This window comes from Xenopus laevis, chromosome 6S, assembly GCF_017654675.1.
Source record: "Xenopus laevis strain J_2021 chromosome 6S, Xenopus_laevis_v10.1, whole genome shotgun sequence".
Lineage (NCBI taxonomy): Eukaryota > Metazoa > Chordata > Amphibia > Anura > Pipidae > Xenopus > Xenopus laevis.
This window is the reverse complement of record NC_054382.1, coordinates 2499058-2521790: the sequence shown is the minus strand read 5'-3', so window position 1 is coordinate 2521790 and position 22733 is coordinate 2499058. Positions and strand designations below refer to the sequence as shown.

The window sequence follows — 22733 nt, the reverse complement described above, 5'->3', positions numbered from 1 at the left end:
GCACCCCAGGAACTTGTTTCATGCTTGCAGCGCCGGATTTCAATGGGCGGCGCCCCTAGGCCGCGCGGTCCGACCAGGCGGCCGCGCGGTCCTAGCGCCCACCTCACCTCTCCTTTCCAGCGCGCCGGCGTTTTTTCGCCGGCGCAGCTGCTGTAATTGAATGGGGACGCACGCGTCCCCATAGTGCGGCTGGGCGGCATGCCGCCCCTATTTTTTTGCCGCCCTAGGCCCGGGGCTATGCGGCCTTGCCGCAAATCCGGGCCTGCATGCTTGTGTTGCTCCCCAACTCCTTTTACATTTGAATGTGGCTCATGGGTAAAAAATGGTTGGGGAGCCCTGATCTATATACACTGACTTTCTATGAGAGGCTGAGTGCAGTGACTACAAGGAAAGACACATAAGGGCCGTGTGTTGGAATCTGCCAAATGGAACCAGTATAGAGTTTGGTGATTGGAAACAATCAGAGGAGCAGCCAGTGAAATCAAGTTTGCAAGTTTGTTGATTGGGAAACAATAGGCTGCTGGGAAGGACAGTCTGGGGCTTTGTGTATTGAAAACAACAGCCTTGGGGTAATGTGGGGGAGGGACCAGGGGTAGCAATGGAACTTGAAGTAGGAGCATTACAAACCTGAGCTTTTTCTCCCACCCTCCCTCCTTAAGATTTTCTATGCATTGCACCTGAGGAAGGGGTTCTGACCCCGAAAGCTTGTGCACTCAATAAATCTGCATATGAATTAAGGCATTGCCTGGACATTTTTGGTGTGCTCCTTCCCACTTCACATATCTGTATAATATTTGGCTTGGAGGCTGCCAGGGATACGGATGCACCCAGCAAGCAAGTAAGTGGTGTGCGGCTAAACATTATTGTTGAGCAACTACTGGGAATTCACAATTCCATTTCAGGATAGCGAATATTTGAACAACTATTGAGAAAAGAATGGACTTTGCCCAGATACAACATTTAAGGACCCGGTTAATTTTCAACAATAATTTAGCCAGTGGTGGGGGATCTACAGCTATTTTCATATTTCTAAAATGTCTATTTTACTGTTTACACATTATTTCCTCGCTCAGCTATAGCTCAACATATATGATACAGCTTGAGATGTAACTAAGTAAAGAGCCTCCTCGATAGCCAACGTCTCACTTGTCTCTGCTTCTCAGTTGTCTCTGCTTCTCAGTAGTCTCTGCTTCTCAGTTGTCTCTGCTTCTCAGTTGTCTCTGCTTCTCAGTTGTGTCTGCTTCTCAGTTGTCTCTGCTTCTCAGTTGTCTCTGCTTCTCAGTTGTCTCTGCTTCTCAGTAGTCTCTGCTTCTCAGTAGTCTCTGCTTCTCAGTTGTCTCTGCTTCTCAGTTGTCTCTGCTTCTCAGTAGTCTCTGCTTCTCAGTTGTCTCTGCTTCTCAGTTGTCTCTGCTTCTCAGTTTTCTCTGCTTCTCAGTTGTCTCTGCTTCTCAGTTGTCTCTGCTTCTCAGTTGTCTCTGCTTCTCAGTTGTCTCTGCTTCTCAGTTGTCTCTGCTTCTCAGTTGTCTCTGCTTCTCAGTTGTCTCTGCTTCTCAGTAGTCTCTGCTTCTCAGTTGTCTCTGCTTCTCAGTTGTCTCTGCTGCACATGGTCTGACGTCTGTATACGACCCTGAGGAAGTCTGTATACAAGAATGAAACTGATAACCAAGTGCCTCATGACTGTGACGTGTGTTTTGCACACGGCTGTGCCTCATCCTGTTTCACGTAACCACAATAACAAGAGAATCTTTTTCTATACTGAACGTCTCGTGTCAGTGTGGTTCTTCTGGTGTACACCTATAATCTAATTAGGGCGGGAATAGATATCAGTAGGACTGTTTGAGTCCATAACACCGTGTGGATCAGGATTGAAGGAAACCTTTCAGTGTGGATTAAAGTTGCCAGGAGTTTTCCCTTTGTTCTGCAGCTCAGGATCCTGGGAGTTGGTGAGACCCCTTCTCTTTTGCACAGTATGGGCAGGTGTAACGACAGTTGCTGGGGGGCCAGTAGAGTAGAGGGCCCTAAATAATGAGCAATTTCAGTAAGTCTTGAAAGAATGGGTATAGGGGTCAATGGTTTACAGCACTAAAAGAATTTGAATAAGATCTAGTTACACCATTGAGTATAACCCTGGGAATTAGGATTAGCACATGTCATTTCACTGCACACAGCTGAGAGATATGATCCCATGTGATCTCATAACGTAATGTCCTGGACACGAGGCAATAGATGAGTAACCACTGAAGGAGCCATTACCAGTTGGGATTGTGCAAAAATGACCACAGTCCTTGTGCGAGACATTCCATTCATTAAAGGAGAAGCAAACCCAAAAGTTAAAAAACCCTACCCTACATAGACCCCCTCCCTCCAGTCTAGCTTCTGCCCCGGGCAAATGCCCCTAACACTTTAATTACCCCTCGGTGCAGATTCAGGCATTGGAGTTCACCGGCGCCATCTTCAGCCGCTTCGATAATCTTCAGAATGAGACCGGCAATTTTCATTGCCACATGCGCCGGTCTCATTCCGAAGGTTACCAAAGAGAAGAAGATGGCGCCCGTGAACTCCACTGGACAGAATCTGCACCAAGAGACTTCGTGGCATTTGCCCGGTGTAATACTTAGGCTGGGGGGAGGTGGGTCTATGTAGGGTAGGTGGGAAGGGTTTTTTTTAACTTTTGGATTTGCTTCTCCTTTAAAGGTATATCCACCCAAAGCTGCTCATTGCACTTCTGTTATAGTTGCACCCATTGGTGCTGCCTTTATCCTGCCTCTCCCATATATGAAGCCTACAGAGTATCTTGTGAAGGTGACTGGAGGTGGCTTTAGTTTGGGTTCCCCTGTGAGGGATATTTAGACCCTGCACATATTTCTATTATTATCATCATATATTATATATATTATCACTGCACATAACATGCCATTCAGTAAAGGTATTTATCCTGCCCCCCCATATATCAACCCTACAGTGAAGCTGCTGGAGCTGACGAGAGAAAGCTTGAGACTGGGGGTCCCTTTCATTTAATTGGAGAACAAATAAGAATTAGCTGACTCCCGTTTGTTCTGTTTAGAAGTTCGATATTTCCACAATTTTTCTGAAATATTTTTTGTTGTACATGTTTTTGTTTCTTATCCCAGAGAAAAACTGTGGGCGTCTGTTCTGCTGCCAATATGGAAAAATGTCGACTCGGTAGTGACTCCCTGGATCCCCGGCTGCTCAGTAAGTACTTGGGTGATATCTCCGACCAACTCTAACTCAGTGTTAATGAAATGGTTAAAGGGATACTGTCATGGGGGCACATGTTTTTTTCAAAACACATCAGTTAATAGTGCTGCTCCAGCAGAATTCTGCACTGAAATCCATTTCTCAAAAGAGCAAACAGATTTTTTTATATTGAATTTTGAAATCTGACATGGGGCTAGTCATATTGTCAGTTTCCCAGCTGCCCCAGTCATGTGACTTGTAAAAAATAGATTTCAGTGCAGAATTCTGCTGGAGCAGCACTATTAACTGATATGTATTGAAAAAAAAACATTCTCTGTAGGGTGTCAGCTGGGGGTTACTAACCCCACACTTTCCTTCCTTTGTGGAGCATAGAACTGCTCATCATTGCCGTCATCAGAAATCACCACCTCCAGATCCCGCCCCCAAGCCCCACACCACAGTAAAAAGTCCACATAGACACCAGCGCTAAAAAAGGGTAAACCCCCTCACTAACAAGTTATAAAAAGCCATTGGTGGTCAGGGCCCCCCTTATAATTTAAAAAAATAAAAAAAATTGGCAGCCAGGGTCCCACATAAACATTTTTAAAAAAAAGCATTGGTGGTCAGGGCCCCCCTACAAGTTAAAAAAAATTCAGTGGTGACCAGGCCCCCCATATATAAAAAAAAATTGTGCCAGGCCACCCCCCCATAAAAGTTTTGGTGGTCAAGGGCCCCATAGACTATTTAAAAAAAAAACATTGGTGGCCAAGGGTTCAATAAAATAAAAAATAAAAAACATTGGTGTTCAGTGGAACTTACCTAAGGTTCTTCTTCAGCTTTTTCGGTTTCTTTCGGCTCCTTTCGTAGCTTTGGGTCTTTTCGCGGCTTCAGGACTTCAACTTCGGGTCTTCGGCATTTCAGTGGGGCATGAACTTCGACGCTGTTAAGGGGGGCTCGGCTAATTCAAAAATTGCAACACAGCCGGGTCCCCCTTCAGGCCAAGCCCCAGTACAGCTGTACCCCCTGTGCCCCCCGGATTAGCGGCCCTGCTGCTCATACTGACTACCCCACACTTTTGGATAAACTGAAATGGGTCAGTTGGCCCCGCCACAATGAAAACTCAAAAACATCACCACTGTGCACTTTATGCCAACTGGATCTCAGGCCTGGCATTGTTTTTATAATTTACATATTTTTTTATGTGTAAGTACAAACTGTATTTATTCTTCAGAGTAGATATCAGATAACCTAATAACCAATATATCATACATTTTCATATGGGAATATATTTTTCTTGTTTTTTCAGGTTTTCCGGTGGTTCGGTTGGAGAGGATACAGTTCCATTCTGGGAATTATAAGACAATATCTGAAGATTTTAATGGGAAAGTACAACGAAAAATGATTGGGCTTCATGTGGGTAAATGTGCTTTCAGTTACTATTCATTTTGTGTGGAGTTGAAAATTGTACAGTGATACGTGCCAATATGACAGAATGTTCTGTTATACAGATAGCTAGAATCTCAGCTGCCATAAAGCAGGACAGGACTGCTGCTTACAATGGGGATCAGATAGGATCTGTGCAGCCACTGGGACAGAATGCTCTGTTATACAGATAGAATCTCAGCTGCCATAAAGCAGGACAGGACTGCTGCTTACAATGGGGATCAGATAGGATCTGTGCAGCCACTGGGACAGAATGTTCTGTTATACAGATAGCTAGAATCTCAGCTGCCATAAAGCAGGACAGGACTGCTGCTTACAATGGGGATCAGATAGGATCTGTGCAGCCACTGGGACAGAATGTTCTGTTATACAGATAGCTAGAATCTCAGCTGCCATAAAGCAGGACAGGACTGCTGCTTACAAATGGGGATCAGATAGGATCTGTGCAGCCACTGGGACAGAATGCTCTGTTATACAGATAGCTAGAATCTCAGCTGCCATAAAGCAGGACAGGACTGCTGCTTACAATGGGGATCAGATAGGATCTGTGCAGCCACTGGGACAGAATGTTCTGTTATACAGATAGCTAGAATCTCAGCTGCCATAAAGCAGGACAGGACTGCTGCTTACAATGGGGATCAGATAGGATCTGTGCAGCCACTGGGACAGAATGTTCTGTTATACAGATAGCTAGAATCTCAGCTGCCATAAAGCAGGACAGGACTGCTGCTTACAATGAGGATCAGATAGGAATTTTTTTATTTTGTAAAAACTTATCAATTTACAATAATCATCAGCTCAGCTAAATTAAAACTGATTTTAAACTATTTACCACCAAATAAGCAAAATATAGTCCATGAATCTTTGGCTTGGCTCAGCAGTATCTCCCACCACCAAACCCTCTTGGAGTCCTTCCTCTGTCCATAATTCCCAAAACAAACCTGGCAAAGTCTTTCCCTTTGTCCATGAAAAAGGTTTTCCTCCCTCCCCAACCACCACCTTCACCACCACAAACCCAGCCACAAAGTCCAAAGTTTGTCTTTCTATTAGTGGGCCATCACACCACCCTTCCCACATACACCCCCCCAACTCAGGACATATATATTGCTGAGCCAAAGAGCTTGCAGAACTTTTCCACTGAAAAACATGAGCTGGTGTTATCACATTGTCTGTTTGAAAGAGAAACATGTCAGACATCACAGGCATTAGTATCATAAATACATCAGTATAAGTCACAGTTTCACACCTCTCCATTTGGATGCATTCAGACAGCTTTGCTTAACCTCTCTTTCCCTCAGGAAACCCAAATCAGCCACCACAGACTTCACTATTTGGTCTATAACAACATTCTCATGGCTAATGGACCTTCTGCAGCGGAACTGCCATAGGTGGTACCTCATCACCGATATTATTAGATACACTGTCCCTCTATCCAGGGGAGGTGGGACAGACAGAACACCATAGGCCGTATCAGCATAGGACAAGTGTTTGATGTGGGGCACGTTGAGAGTCTCTGCCAGCCGATGTTTTAAAACTTTTGTCACAGGACAATCCACAAGAAAATGTTCTAGGGTCTCATTAGTGGAACAGCCCCATGGGCACTCCCTCTCTGTGATGTTCAAAAAGCTCACATTGCCTCGGACAAAAAGTCTTCCCTGAAGAGCCAGCCAGTTTCAGATCAAAATACTTAGGGGGCACCCTTCTGTCATTGAGCCACCGCAGGCTCTGAGAAAGGACATCCCCCACACAGTCCTTCAAGGCCATGGGGACAACAAAGTAGCTCAATAGGATCCTCTGATAAATTTGTCTCCTTGTAACAGAACTCAGTTCCCCAATTCTAATGTCCCACTTTCTCAAAAGTTTTAGCCCGAGTCGAATATGCAGTGGGAGACAATTCCCGCGTACTCGGACCTGCTTCACACTATCGCCAAGCAGCCAATCTCCTACCAGAGGCAATGCCCAATTCTTGATGCAACATTCCCACAGGGAATCAGTTCTTTGGCCCAGGCTCCCAAAGTTAAACTTCAAGAAAATGGATCCAAAGAAAGCCACTGGACATAACATGCCCAACCCTCCCTCTTTCCTCTGCAGGTAAGTAATGCCCCTTTTTACAGGATTCAGCCTGTTCCCCCAGATTAACTGGAAGAACAGGCTTTGGATCCGAGCATAGAGAGCTTCTGGCAGCGGATACACGTAGGAAACAAACAAAAAGATAGGGACCAGGTAAGTCTTCACGAGCTTCACCCTTTCTCTGTAGGACAGCTTCCATCCCTTCCATCGCTGTACCTTTGCATTTCCGGCATCCAACTTTTCTTCCCAGTTTTGCCTACCATCATCTCCCTTCCCAAATTTGATTCCCAAAATTCTAATCTGAGTTTGGGCTGTTGAAAATTCCTGGAGTGGAAAAGCCGGCTCCTCGTCTAATGACCAAAAAGCTTGAGACTTATCCATGTTGACCAGAGACCCGGAGGCCTCTGAGTAACTTCTGATTTTCTCGGACAGCACTCTCGCATCTTCCGGACAAGAGACTGCTACCGTGACATCATCCGCATAGGCTACCGACCTGAGGGGCTGGCTACGGGGAACAGAGAGACCCTTAATTCCACTCACCTGCAAATGCCTTAGAAAAGGATCGATCGCAAAAACATACAGCAGAGGGCTTAAGGGACACCCCTGTCTTACCCCGGCCCCAACCTCAAAGTTTTCACCGCGCCACCCATTGATAAGTGGAAAGCTTACTGCCCCTTTGTACAAAGCTGAGAGCCATCTAATGAATGTTCCCGGGATGCCATACTTTGCCAAAACGGCCCACAGATACTCATGATCCACTCGATCAAAGGCCTTAGCCTGGTCCAGAGTTAGAAAGTAACACCCAGTATTTTGGACTTTGCATTGCTCCAAGGCTTCCCTAATAGTAAGGATCGCCCCAAAGATGCTCCGCCCTTTCACCGTGCAGAACTGGACAGGAGATAATAAAGTGCCTGAAAATGAACTCAATCTAGTAAAAAGTATCCGTGCGAGAAGCTTCCTATCAGTGTTGAGAAGGGCAATTGGCCTCCAATTCTCAACATGCTTTGGATCCTTACCTTTTGACAGCAGGATCAAGGAAGATTCTCTCATAGAGGGGGGTAAGATACCCCCTTCCAGGCAGTCTCTAAAAACCTCTACGAGAACCGGAGCCAGCTGATCTTTAAACTTCTTATAAAATTCGGCTGTAAGGCCGTCTGGTCCTGGAGCCTTCTTTTTGGCGAGGCAATCGATGGCAGCTTTGACTTCATCCTCCGTGATCTCAGCTGTCAAAGGCTCAAAGTCCAAATTAGTTACATCAGGCCCTGGGGTTGCCTCCAGGAAGGATGAAGTCCTCCCTTATCCAAAGCCTTAGCCCGGAACAGAGAACCGTAGAAGTCTTTCACTATCCCAAGGATGCCCTCCCTTGATGTTTGTAACTCACCCTTGGGATTGATCAGACTGGTGACAAGTTTTCGCCCAACATTCTCTTTGCAGTTTAAAAAGGGGTCCGGTGAGTGAAAACTCCCATAATCCCTTTCCTGCACAAGAGATTTGTACCGGCTGTACTGACATTCTCTGATCTGGGCCTTCAGCTGGGCAATTTTTGACCCCTCCACCCCATCCGAAATAGAGGACTCCAACTTCTTTAAAAGAGTCAGGTACTTCTTATACCTATTTCCCTCCCTACGTACAGATAGCTTACGGAAGAAGGTCCGGAATGAGAATTTGGCATCCTCCCACCATGATGACACAGAGTTGTAAAAATCGACTCTATCGAGCTGGTGGCAAAGAAGAGCCTCAAAAGACTGTTGAACTGACTCACCCTCCAGGGAATCCACACTCAGCCGCCACAGACCCTTACCCTTCACTGGAATAGATGAGGATCCCACTGTGAAAGAGAGTGTCAAGTGATCAGAGTACTCGACCCCAACTTCCTTCACATTAGTGAACTCCTCACCAGCCCTGACAAAAGCCATATCTAGACGGCTGCTTCTTTCTGCACATCTATAGGTATGTGACGCCTTCCGGCCACCCCAGGTTGCAACATCAACCAGACCAGCCTGCTGAATAAGCATGTTTAAATAATAACTTTCTGATTTTCTCATTTTACCAGAACGATCTCCTGGTCCAAGGACCTGGTTGAAATCACCAGCCAGGATGACTGGAAGGGAAGTGTGCAGAAAAGGTCTCACTTCAACTAGCAGGGCCCTCCTGGCTGCCATAGACTGCGGCCCATAGATGTTTATAAGACGGAAACGACTTCCACTTATCGTGACATCCAGTAGCAAACAACGGCCCACCTGGATCTCAAGCAAACGGTGTACTGTAATATTGAGGCCACCCCGAAACAGTATTGCTACTCCCCCACATGGTTCCTCTGCTATAGACCAGAAGGAAGGCCCATGTTTGCCAATCAGCTTTTGCCTTTCTAAGATCTGCCTGGGTAGTGAGTCGGGTTTCCTGAAGGAAAAAAACCTCAGCATCTGAGTTTGCTAAACTTTCGAATGCCATGAATCTTGTACGAGGCAATCTCACACTGCAAACATTAGAGGTCAAGAATCTTATTGTAGGCTGCCCCATCATGAATGCTTGTGAGGATGTTTTTTCTTACCCAAACCTACAGCCTCCTCCCCATATCGCTTGACTTGAGGACCACAGCGAGATCTCATTCCATCCTCAAGACAAACACTCTCTCCGTCCTGATCACTGGAATATTTTGCACCTACACCTTTCTTCCTGACAGTCTGGTCACTCCCTTCCCTTCCTCTTTTTTTTAAAGGGAGTTGGATTTCCATTTCTTCTGTATTTTCCTGTTCTAGTTCGCTCTCTTCTTCTCTCTCTATTTTCTCTAGTTCCTCCTGCTCCTCTCTTTCAGTTCTGTCTCCCCAGGTCTCAGACTCCTTCTCCAAAACCACAAATTTGTTTTTGGTGGTAATTAAGAATGATGTAGGCAGAACCTTCCCCTGGGTCTAACAAGTCAGCCTGCATTTTGGTTTTATTTTTTGTGTTGACTGTCTGCCAGCCATTCTCATCCTTTTTACCTTCCTTGTTGGTATTGCTCCTCACTGCTTTCCCCCTTATCTCTCTGACTGGTTTTGGGTTCTCCTTTCTGTCTGGTTTTGGGTTCTCCTTTCTGTCTGGTTTTGGGTTCTCCTTTCTGCTTGTTCTTACTGCTTTCCCACTTATCTCTCTGACTGGTTTTGGGTTCTCCTTTCTGTCTGGTTTTGGGTTCTCCTTTCTGTTTGTTCTCACTGTTTTCTCCACAGGTTTCTTTGGAACAGTACTACTCTGTGAGTCCCTCACTTCTGTTTCACTTTCCTCACTGGTCTCTCTTTCTGGTGTTACAAAATCCTTCCTCATCTCCTTGTCAATCTCTGGGAAAAGGGTGACTATATTATGGTAGGCCTCAGGGCAACTCCTATGCACGTGTCCCATTCGATTACAGAGATTGCACCTGACATTTACACATGCATCTGCAACATGACCAATTGCATTACATAGGGCGCACCTCAGGACTGCACATGACCTGGCCAAATGGTTACTTGCTCCACATTTATAGCACCTACGGGGCTGCCCAGCATAAAAACAGGTACCTCATTCTTTCCCAATGAAAAAGGAATTGGGCAGGTGCTGTGGAACGTTACCTGAGATGTTCAACTTAACCTGGGTTTTCCAGACTCCTGCCCAAACCCCATCCTCATCAAAAACCTTAACTAGAGGTGTAAGGACTGTACATTGCCTGCGCAACCATATGAGAATGTCTTCCTGAGGAATGGCGTCATTCTTTGTTACAATTGTGATGTTTTTTGTCTCAGGCTTTGTCATAGGGATTACCACAAATTGTTCCCAATTTTGGTTACCTGCCCTTTTTTGCATATTATAGATTCGCCAAAAATTTTCAAGTGCTTCCTGAAGCTTAAAAGTGACATCAAAATCGGTTTCAGTTTGTGCTATAACAGCTGATAAATCCCCAGGCCTGAAACCCATACTATCCAGTATGACTGTTCTTACAAGAAACCTTCTAGATGGAACTTGTTCTTTCTCTCCATCCCATTTAATTTTTACCCAATGTTTCCTCTTAAAGGGTTGGTTATCATGGGACATGTCTGGGGTTGCAAAGAGCCTTCGCTTTCCCCAAAAACTGTTTGCAGTTTCATCCACCCCTCCTACCTGAATAGATTCTACCTCCACTCTCTGCTGTACCTGATCTGACTGACTCTCTATATGACCAACTTGCTCCACCTCTACCCCTGCCTCCTGAGTCACAGACTCTTCCACTGCATTCTCTTGTTCAGGCTGCACAACCGCACTCTCTCTCACTTCTGTTTGCTCAGCCGCACTCTCTCTCACTTCTGCCTCTTCAGCTTGACTCTCTCTCACTTCCATCTGCTCACACTCATTCCCATCTGTGACAGGTGCCACACTCTCAGCCACACTCTCAGCCACACTCTCAGCCACTTCATTCTGAACACACAAAAGAGATTCTTGAGCCGCCACTTCCATTTTGTCTTCAGATTCTGGGCCACTCTCAGCTGCTTTATGGGAGACCTTCTTGCCCTCTGTTTGGTTCCGGCGCCGGACACTTGGATCTTCTGTTGGTCTCACTGCTGCTTTAGGCAACTCTGGAAAGTCCTGATCAGATGAGATTTCATAGGCGGCTTGAGATGAATCCTCATACCGTAGCTTAGGTCTTGTGCTGGTTTGTGGCAGATTCACCTTGAAGCTTTTCTGTTCTTTTTTCTTCTTTTCTTGCTCCTGAATCTCCTTCTCATCAAAAGTCATGTTCTGCCAATTGACTCTGTCACCTCGTTGTTGCTGCTGCCGCCGGGGAGGCAATGGTTTTGCAAACTCTGGTTCACTTTCAGAAGTGGCTGGACTGTTGGAGGTACTGGATCGGGTCTGGCGCCGCCCAGTAGCAGGATGTGGATACGCTGCTTTATAACCAGAACGCATTGACTCAAACCTTTGTGTCACGAGCGCCGCCCGGAGCAGGTCCAAGAGCTCCGGGCGGCGCGTCCTCTCCTGCCGGCGTCGCTCCCAAGATGGCGGCGCCCATGGCCGCCACGTGGGTAAGCGGCGCCGGCGCGATGACGTCAGTGCGCCGACGTCGGCGCAAGGACGTCAATGACGTCACTAAGGCGCCAAATTCAAATAAAAAGCCTGTTTAGACGCCAGAATGGCGCCCAAGTATAGGATTACCTTCCCTAAAGTGTATCCTGGGTTTCCTGTGTACCTTATTGCCAAATCTTGTTCCTGATCTGTTTCCTGACCCCTTTGCCTGGACTTTGGACCTTGTTGTATTCTGCCTGCCTGTGAACTCTTGCCTGATCCTGACTATTCTTCGTTTAACCCTTTGGACACCGCGACCTTGTTCCCTCAAGAGGGCTTCCTCCTTGATCCTGACAACCTCCCTGGAGGGAGCTCCCGGCTCCCTGACATTATACTTGGGCCATGGATCCTTCTGAGGAAGCCACACCTCATGTCGGACGAGCGCTCCGCGGACTGGCATCCCGCATGGAGGACTACGAAAACCAGCAGGTTCGCATTGGGCAAGCACTCGATGTCCTGCTGGCTCAAGTGCCTTCTGCGTCCTCCACTGCTCCACCTACTGGGGATCCCCCCATGGCGGCAGCCCCCACGAACACAAGCTACCCGACAGGTGAGCCTCGCATTCCACCTCCCCCTCGTTTCAGTGGGGACCCACAAGCCTGCAGGGGATTTGCCACGCAATGCCAAATTCAATTTGAGTTCCAACCCACACAGTTTCCTAGCGAGCGTTCCAAGGTGGGGTATGTGATGTCTCGATTGGAAGGCAAGCCACTAGAGTGGGCCACGTCTCTTTGGGAGAAGAATTCCCCGCTGACTTTTGATGTTAAAGACTTTCTCCAGGCTTTTCGTATAGTTTTTGATGCTCCAGGTCGGGTTACGAACGCCCCTGCCCGTCTCTTGCAGCTCCGGCAAGGAAGCCGCAGTGTCAATGAGTATGCTATAGACTTCCGAACACTGATGGCGGAGACTTCCTGGTGTGATGACGCTTACAAGGCCGTATACTACCAAGGCCTATCCATCCGCATCAAAGATGATCTCGTCTCCAGAGAGACTCCTGACACCCTGGAAGGGTTGATCGCTCTATCCATTAAGGTGGACACTCGTCTCAGAGAGCACCAGGTGGAGAGAGAGCGCAGTAGACGATTTTCTCCCATGTTGGCCCCTCGCTTTCAAAGGCCGATTCTGCAAACACCCGCTGTTCCTGTGACCCATGTGTCGACGTCTCCCTTGGAGGAACCCATGCAAGTAGGAAAGACTCGCCTCTCCGAGCAGGAAAGACTCCGAAGACGTATGGCAGGTCTCTGTTTATACTGTGGTGGGCATTCCCATTTTGCCAACGCCTGTCCTGCCAAAGCCAAGAGTTTTGTACCCCGAGGTATGTCTCAGGTTTCTCATGTAGGGGGCATCACTCGAGGTTCTCTGGAGAAGTATCAAGAAAATTCACGCAGGCTTCTTCTTCCTTTGCAGATTCACCTGGCAAGTAAGTCTATCTTCGAAAGGGCCTTCCTCGACTCCGGAGCGGATGGCAATTTCATGGATGCCTTTTTTGCCGAACGTATGAAGATTCCTCTGCTTCCATTGTCTTCTCCCCTGCGAATTACTGCCATAGATGACAAACCCCTGGAGTTTGAATTCGTCACAAAGTTCACGGCGGAACTATCTGTACAAGTTGGGGCGCTGCATCAAGAAAAACTTTCATTCTTCATCATCCCCTGTCCTTCTACTCCAGTGATATTGGGTCTTCCATGGTTACGTCTGCATAACCCCACCATAGACTGGTCCACTGGGCAGATCTCTCGTTGGAGTTCATTTTGCCTGCAACATTGCCTTCCGCCAAAACCCCTCGAGAAGGTGAATGTCTCCTCTGCGGAATTAAAGACTTTGCCCTCCACTTACAAGGGATTTTCCGATGTATTTTGTAAAAAGTCTGCAGAGTTCCTTCCCCCACATCGCTCCTACGACTGTCCGGTTGAACTCCTGCCTGGAGCTATGCCCCCCAGAGGGCGCACCTACCCTCTCTCTCCTGCAGAGACTACCGCTATGAAGGAGTACATCCAAGAAAATCTCCAGCGGGGGTTTATCCGCCCTTCTACCTCTCCTGCAGGGGCTGGGTTCTTCTTCGTGGAGAAGAAGGACGGAGGCCTTCGGCCTTGTATAGACTATCGGGGTCTGAATAAGATCACCGTGAAAAACAGATACCCTCTGCCCCTGATTGCCGAGCTCTTTGACCAGCTGAAAGGGGCAAAGATTTTCTCCAAGTTGGATCTCCGGGGGGCCTACAACCTCATTCGCATCCGGGAGGGTGACGAATGGAAGACGGCATTCAACACTCGGGATGGGCACTATGAATATCTCGTTATGCCCTTCGGCCTATGCAATGCCCCTGCCGTCTTCCAGGAGTTTGTGAATGATGTGTTCCGAGATCTCCTAGGAAGGTTCGTAGTCGTATACTTGGACGACATCCTGATCTTTTCCAAGGACCTTGAAAGTCATCGCTCCCAGGTGAAGGAGGTACTCTCTCGTCTGAGGAAGAACTCTCTCTTCGCCAAGTTGGAGAAGTGTGTTTTCGAGGTATCCAAGATCCCCTTCCTAGGATACATTATCTCTCCAGAGGGATTTGAGATGGACCCCGTGAAAGTGTCGGCCATCCAGGAGTGGCCTCTCCCACTGAGTACCAAAGCAATCCAGAGATTCATCGGATTTGCTAATTATTATCGACAGTTCATCCGGGGGTTCTCTTCCCGCATTGCACCTATCCTGGCCCTCATCCGAAAAGGGGGTAAACCCAGCCTGTGGCCTCCATCTGCCATAGAAGCCTTTCAGTCCTTGAAAGAGGCCTTCACGTCTGCTCCTGTTCTTCGACATCCCAATCCTGCACTACCCTTCTGCATCGAAGTTGATGCTTCTGAAGTCGGAGCCGGAGCTATCCTGTCTCAGAGACACTCCTCTGATGGAAAATTGCACCCCTGTGCGTTTTTCTCCAAGAAGTTCTCATCCGCAGAGCAGAACTATGATGTCGGAAATCGAGAACTCCTGGCAGTCAAGCTTGCCCTTGAAGAATGGCGTCACCTCCTGGAGGGTTCTGAAATTCCTGTCCAGATTTTCACTGATCACAAAAATCTGGAGTTCATACAGTCCCTCAAGAGGCTAAATCCCAGACAAGCCAGGTGGGCCCTTTTCTTTTCCCGATTTAACTTTGTTTTGACTTATCGCCCAGGTTCCAAAAATCTGAAGGCCGACGCCTTGTCTCGTAGCTTCACTCCAGTGGACCGTGACCCTGAGAGACAGGAACCAATCATTCCACAAGTCAAGATCATTGCCTCTCTGTATCCCCAATTTGCCGACCAGATTCTGGCTGGGCAGTCCTCGGCTCCTCAAGATACTCCGATTGGCATGGCCTTCGTCCCTCCAGAACTTCGCCTGGCCATCCTGCAACAAACCCACTGCTCCAGGCAAGCTGGACATCCTGGTCCGGCCAAGACCCTTGAACTTTTGAGGCGCCTAGTCTGGTGGCCTGATATCCGCAAGGATGTAAAGGACTTTGTGGCTGCTTGTAATGTCTGCGCCACTTCTAAGCCTAGCCATTCCCGCCCCAGTGGGTTGTTACAGCCTTTGCCGATACCCTCTCGTCCATGGACGCACCTCTCTATGGACTTTATTGTCGAACTTCCTCCCTCCGGTGGGAATACTGTGATCTGGGTTGTTATTGACCGCTTCTCCAAAATGGCCCATTTCATCCCTCTGAAGAAGTTGCCCTCTGCGGTGGAGTTGTCCCAGCTATTTATCCAGTACATCTTCCGCCTGCATGGTTTCCCGGTGGAGATCGTCTCCGATAGAGGCACCCAGTTTACTGCCAAATTCTGGCGTTCCCTATGCAAAGACCTGGGAATTGTTCTTCAGTTTTCATCTGCATACCATCCGCAGACGAATGGGGCAGCTGAACGTGTCAACCAAGCCCTGGAACAGTTCCTGAGGAACCACGTATCCCTCTGCCAGGATGACTGGTCTGATCTCCTCCCATGGGCGGAATTCGCTCATAATAATGCTTGTCATTCCTCTACAGGGAGGTCTCCGTTCATGTCGGTGTATGGTCTGCATCCTCAAGCTTTTCCCCAAGACTTTGTGCTATCTGATGTCCCGGCTGCTGACGACTCCGCAGCCCATATGTCTGCTATTTGGGCTGCTACCAAGTTGAACCTAGAGAAGAGCGCTCTTGTTCATAAGACTTTCGCGGATCGTCGTCGAAGATCCTCTCCTCCCTACAAGGTGGGTGATAATGTCTGGCTCTCTTCCAGGAATATCCGGTTGAAGATACCATCTCCCAAGTTGGGTCCAAAATTCTTGGGTCCATTTCCCATCTTGGAGATAATCAACCCTGTGGCTGTCAGACTCCAACTGCCACCAGAGATGAGAATCCCCAACGTGTTCCACGTGTCTCTGGTGAAACCCGCCATCACCAACCGGTTCTCTGGCGGTCAATCTCCTCCTCCTGCCATCTCTGTGGAGGGTCAACTCGAGTACGAGGTGGAGAGAATCCTAGACTCCAGGATCTCCAGAGGGTCTCTTCAGTACCTCATTCAGTGGAGGGGCTTTGGCCCTGAAGAATGCTCCTGGGAAGGTCACCGTGATGTTCACGCTCCTCGTCTGGTGAGGGAGTTCCACTCCAAATTTCCCCAGAAGCCAAATCCTGGTGGTCCGGAGGCCCCCCGTGAGGGGGGGGGTACTGTCACGAGCGCCGCCCGGAGCAGGTCCAAGAGCTCCGGGCGGCGCGTCCTCTCCTGCCGGCGTCGCTCCCAAGATGGCGGCGCCCATGGCCGCCACGTGGGTAAGCGGCGCCGGCGCGATGACGTCAGTGCGCCGACGTCGGCGCAAGGACGTCAATGACGTCACTAAGGCGCCAAATTCAAATAAAAAGCCTGTTTAGACGCCAGAATGGCGCCCAAGTATAGGATTACCTTCCCTAAAGTGTATCCTGGGTTTCCTGTGTACCTTATTGCCAAATCTTGTTCCTGATCTGTTTCCTGACCCCTTTGCCTGGACTTTGGACCTTGTTGTATTCTGCCTGCCTGTGAACTCTTGCCTGATCCTGACTATTCTTCGTTTAACCCTTTGGACACCGCGACCTTGTTCCCTCAAGAGGGCTTCCTCCTTGATCCTGACAACCTCCCTGGAGGGAGCTCCCGGCTCCCTGACACTTTGCTTGTTCTGATAGATTTCTTTCCACGGCCCGACTTTCCCATACAGTTGGTTTATTCGCTGGTCAATGCTGCTCATTTCATCAAACAAACTGTCTTTCTTTCTCCTGTGAAGCTCAGTTTCCTTCCCATCAGAAAAGGATACGAGGTTATTCAGACACTTTATGGATATCTGCAGTTTTTTCTTTTCATTTTGTAATGTTTGCAGCTCCTTTAAGGCTTCTGCAACCTCCTCTGCAGTGATTGGCTCGTCTTTGCCTTTAATCTTGCCTTTGCATGGAATGGCTCCTTTGCTTGGCTTTGCCACTGTTGCTTTAAATGTTGGCTCCTCCCCCTTCTTCCTCACAAGCTGTTCCTCCTGCACATTCTCTCCCCCTGGTGATTGAGCTGTAACATTGGCTGCACCTGCACAGGTGAGAGGCTCAGTTTGACTGACAGGAGCCTTTGTGATGTCATTGCCGACGCCCCCAACTCCTTGTGCAGTGTTTGCCGGCGCCATCTTGGATTCCCCATGCTGAGACTGCAGGTCTGCTGCAACTGTCAGTTCACTTGGCTTCCCAGACTCTCCCAGCTCCACAACACAGACACCTCCCTCCCCAGGGGCCACAGACTCCAACTCCATGTGCATCACAGGGTCTGACAGGGGGGGATCACTGTGTGTTTGGGGTGCAATAAACTTGTGCATTTTATCAGCAGGTTTGTCAGATGTTTCTTTCTTTTGCAGGGTTTTACTTTCAGTGTCAGTGCATTTACTTAACTCATTCACTGCTGTAACCTGCAGCTGCTGCTGTTTATTCTCTGCACACACAGGGTCACATTCAGGCTTTTGCTCTTTCTTCTTACCTTGTTTCCCTGGGGGTAATGCAGGATTCAGCTTGGATTCTTCCTGGGGGGGTTTCTCAGTGGGAGCCCCACGCCGGCTTCCAACTTCCTGGGCCCGAGCCACTTGTACATTCCTTTGTTTTTGCTTTCTTATCTCAGCCAGACTTTTCTCCATCTCCTCATCACTTTCACTGCTGTTTCTCCTCCTTGATCTCGGGGTTCCCAAAGAAGAGGAGCGTAGCTTTGGCCTTGTATGTTCAGCCGGAAGGCTAGGCCCCAAAGCCTGGGCCTCGCTTTGTCTGGTAGCCCGACCAGCCCTAGCAGGGCCTGGGCTTGTTCCGGACATTGCAGAGCTCTCTGACACACGACTGCTTGCAATGTGGATCAGATAGGATCTGTGCAGCCACTGGGACAGAATGTTCTGTTATACAGATAGCTAGAATCTCAGCTGCCATAAAGCAGGGCAGGACTGCTGCTTACAATGGGGATCAGATAGGATCTGTGCAGCCACTGGGACAGAATGCTCTGTTATACAGATAGCTAGAATCTCAGCTGCCATAAAGCAGGACAGGACTGCTGCTTACAATGGGGATCAGATAGGATCTGTGCAGCCACTGGGACAGAATGTTCTGTTATACAGATAGCTAGAATCTCAGCTGCCATAAAGCAGGACAGGACTGCTGCTTACAATGGGGATCAGATAGGATCTGTGCAGCCACTGGGACAGAATGCTCTGTTAGATGGAGTTGGTTCAAGTTTTAGATTTGTCTTCTACTTCAAGAAATATGAACAAGGGTATAATGAAAAAGTACCTTAGACTCTATTGCAAACTAAACACAAACACACTGGTGTGAATATTGATTTCTATTGGGAAGCGCCATTGCCGTTTGACTGTAAGTTCATAAATGCGTTATGGTGACACGTAGGGTTGCCTCCTGGCCTGGCCGGTAAAAATGAGGATTGATCCCAATGTTTTTAATAGTGAAAAAAATATAAATATATAGGAAGGCCAGTGATCCCAGTGTTATTAATAGGGAATAAAGATAAATATATAGGAAGGTCAGTGATCCCAATGTTATTAATAGGGAAAAGATAAATATATAGGAAGGTCAGTGATCCAATAAGGATAAGATAAATATATAGGAAGGTCAGTGATCCCAATGTTATTAATAGGGAATAAAGATAAATATATAGGAAGGTCAGTGATCCCAATGTTATTAATAGGGAATAAAGATAAATATATAGGAAGGTCAGTGATCCCAATGTTATTAATAGGGAATAAAGATAAATATATAGGAAGGTCAGTGATCCCAATGTTATTTATAGGGAATAAAGATAAATATATAGGAAGGTCAGTGATCCCAATGTTATTTATAGGGAATAAAGATAAATATATAGGAAGGTCAGTGATCCCAATGTTATTAATAGGGAATAAAGATAAATATATAGGAAGGTCAGTGATCCCAATGTTATTAATAGGGAATAAAGATAAATATATAGGAAGGTCAGTGATCCCAATGTTATTAATAGGGAATAAAGATAAATATATAGGAAGGTCAGTGATCCCAATGTTATTAATAGGGAATAAAGATAAATATATAGGAAGGTCAGTGATCCCAATGTTATTAATAGGGAATAAAGATAAATATATAGGAAGGTCAGTGATCCCAATGTTATTAATAGGGAATAAAGATAAATATATAGGAAGGTCAGTGATCCCAATGTTATTTATAGGGAATAAAGATAAATATATAGGAAGGTCAGTGATCCCAATGTTATTAATAGGGAATAAAGATAAATATATAGGAAGGTCAGTGATCCCAATGTTATTAATAGGGAATAAAGATAAATATATAGGAAGGTCAGTGATCCCAATGTTATTAATAGGGAATAAAGATAAATATATAGGAAGGTCAGTGATCCCAATGTTATTAATAGGGAATAAAGATAAATATATAGGAAGGTCAGTGATCCCAATGTTATTAATAGGGAATAAAGATAAATATATAGAAAGGTCAGTTATACCAATGTTATTAATAGGGAATAAAGATAAATATATAGGAAGGCCGGTATTTTTTTCCAGAAAAGGTGGCAACCCTGATACGTTATGTCAGGACTATGGTGACAACAAGAAAACAAAACTATTCTTTTAGAGAAGTAATAATAACGGGACATTTTTGTGTTTTTATTGTGACAGAGAACAAAGAGGAGAGGAGGAGACTCAGCGCTGCTGGATACAGACTGGTTCCATATGGATCAGGAATCACAAAGATGAACAGGGAGAGGAGAGAAGGGCTTGGTGTGAGGAACCAGACAGGAAGTGACACAAACAGGAAGTCCTCTACATGCCATGACTTTGTTTCCAGATCCGCCCACAATCACCAGAAACCTCACGCCAATGAGACGACTTCTGCCCCAAAAGCGCAACAGAAACAAACGCTCCAACTTTGTACAGTAACAGGGGGGGAGCTGATTGTAACCCACAAATTAGCAAAACAGCCCAGGGCTGAGGAAAAGCTTCATGAAAGTCAGAAAAGGATAAATAATATTTCAGGGAAAAACATAAAGCCAAGAAATACATTTGCCCACAGCACAAAGCAAACCATGTTCCATAAAGCGCTGGGCATTATAAAGCCCTTTGTCTGTATTAAGTGCAAGAGACGATTCGGCAGCAATGGGAACCTCCTCATCCATCGGCGAATTCACATAGAGAGACCGTTCTCTTGCGCCGATTGTGCCAAATGTTTCTCACACAGAACCATCCTCCGACAGCACCGCCGGGCTCATACGGGAAAGGGACCCTTCACCCACAGCACTGGGGGCGATAAAATGTCATCAGGTAAGGGCAACTTTCACAGGCACCAAGGGACGGCTGCTAAAGAGAAACCATTGACCTGCACTGAGTGCGGCAAATCATTCCAAGAAAAATCACGTTTGCGCATTCATGAACGCTCGCACACCGGAGAGAAACCTTATGTTTGTACCAAATGTGGTAAAGGATTTTCCTGCAAGGGGAGTTTTAACATACATAAGCGTATTCATTCTAGAAATAAACCTTTTATCTGCACAGAGTGTGGCAAAAGATTTAGAGCAAAACAACATCTACACGAGCACTTCCTGATTCACACAGGAGCCAAATCATTTGCCTGTTCAGAATGTGGGAAACACTTCAGACTAAAGGAGTTTCTTACAAAACACCTGCTGACTCACACTGGATTGAAGCCGTACACCTGCATTGAATGTGGGAAACAATTTGCATTGAAGGGAAATTTTGATCGACATTGTCATCTTCATACTGGGAATAAGCCTTTTTCCTGCACAGAGTGTGGGAAATGTTTTGCAACAAAGGTCCAACTGCAAAGGCACCACCTCTTACACACTGGGGAGAAACCATTTGTGTGCAAAGAGTGTAATGCAAGTTTTTCCAGGATAGCGAACCTTAGATCGCATCAACGTCTTCATACAGGAGAGAAACCATATAAATGCACAGAGTGTGGGAAATGTTTCCGAAATCATGGCGAACTCAAGTCTCATATGAAGACTCACACTGGGATTAAAGCATTTGTCTGTACAGAGTGTGGGAAACAATTCACTCACAAACACAGCCTCCGCCACCACCAACTGATTCACACTGGTGAGAAACCTCATGTCTGCATGGAGTGTGGGAAAAGCTACAGGCAGAAGAGGAGCCTAAATACTCATGTGCGGATTCACACAGGAGAGAAACCCTTTGCCTGCACAGAGTGCAATAAAACTTTTCTATCAGAGAGTTGGCTCCAGTCCCACAAACAGACTCACACCGGTCTGAAGCCCTATCAGTGTAATGAGTGTGGTAAATCCTTCTTACTGATGGGAAATCTTAAGGTTCATCAGCAGAGACATATAGGAGAGAAACCTTACACCTGTCCCGAATGTGGGATAAGTTTCGCCACTTATGGAAATCTAAATCGACACTGTGACATTCACACTGGGAAAAAGCCATATGCCTGTACAGAGTGCGGGAAAAACTTTAGACAAAAGAGTGAACTGAAATATCACCAATCTATCCATACTGGGGAGAAACCATTTGAGTGTACAGAGTGTGAGAAAAGCTTTACATCTCGTTCAAGGCTCAATAGGCACCAAAAGATTCATACTGGGAAAACCATTTGAGTGTAAAGAATGTGGCAAGTGCTTCAGTCAAAGAGACCATTTGAAATGTCACCAGATGACTCATACTGGGATTTAATCTTTTGGATGTACAAATGTGAGAGCCAATTCCTGAACAATCAAAGCCTCGAGCATCCACACCAGTGAGAAGCCTTTTGTTTGTATGAACCTAAAGACACATTCATATTCCCACGCAGGAGAGAAACCTTGAGCCGGCACAGATTGTGGCAAAATATTTCAGAATTCAGTTTTTTTTAATTTTATGTATATATTTCAGACTTAACAGAGATAACATATCCTCTCAATAAGTCCATGCCCCAGTGGAGCTTACAATCTGATGTTACTATCATATTCACAATATTTGCCAATTAACCTGCTTATGTATTTTTGGGGTGTGGGAGGAATTCGGTTTATCCTAGGGAATCTGTATGCATAGGGGCAACATTCACACTCCTTGCACATCGTGCCCTGGCTGGAGTTGAACCAAGGACCCCAGTGATGCAAGGCAGCAGTGCTAACTATTGCACATAAGGAAAAATAGGGACCATGAGAAAAGTTAAAGGATAATCTCAGAGACTGATAAAATGTTTTGCTGGGGTTTTTTTCCAAGGAAGTTGTCAGGAGAAAGAAAGAGGCTGATGTTCTTCTGCTTAGGAAAGATGTGAGAAAGGTTTCTAAATTTTTTCCTAAGCAGAAGAACATCAGCCTCTTTCTTTCTCCTGACAACTTCCTTGACTACTTGCTGGTCAGACTGGTGGGAAACTGACCAGCAGGTGGCGCTGTTGTAACACAATTCATTCAAATTAACAGTACATGTATCCCTTAATATCATGGAATTAAAAATAAATAAATAATGAATGTACGTTA

The 22733-nt window shown here is 46.6% G+C and overlaps 2 protein-coding genes across 2 annotated transcripts; one reads left to right on the top strand and one right to left on the bottom strand.

The window, feature by feature from the left end:
- Positions 1–659: 659 nt before the first annotated feature.
- On the top strand, positions 660–22541 carry LOC108695513 (gastrula zinc finger protein XlCGF58.1-like). Its single transcript, XM_041567274.1, has 4 exons — positions 660–838; positions 3132–3213; positions 4505–4615; positions 19915–22541. The coding sequence occupies exons 2-4, from the start codon at positions 3165–3167 to the stop codon at positions 21867–21869; spliced, it is 2115 nt and encodes a 704-aa protein (XP_041423208.1). The 5' UTR covers positions 660–838; positions 3132–3164; the 3' UTR covers positions 21870–22541.
- On the bottom strand, positions 9664–18184 carry LOC121394985. Its single transcript, XM_041567273.1, has 2 exons — positions 16896–18184; positions 9664–11615 (listed from the first exon to the last, which is right to left on the bottom strand). Exons 1-2 carry the CDS (start codon positions 18061–18063, stop codon positions 10246–10248), a joined length of 2538 nt encoding a protein of 845 aa, XP_041423207.1. The 5' UTR covers positions 18064–18184; the 3' UTR covers positions 9664–10245.
- Positions 22542–22733: the final 192 nt, after the last annotated feature.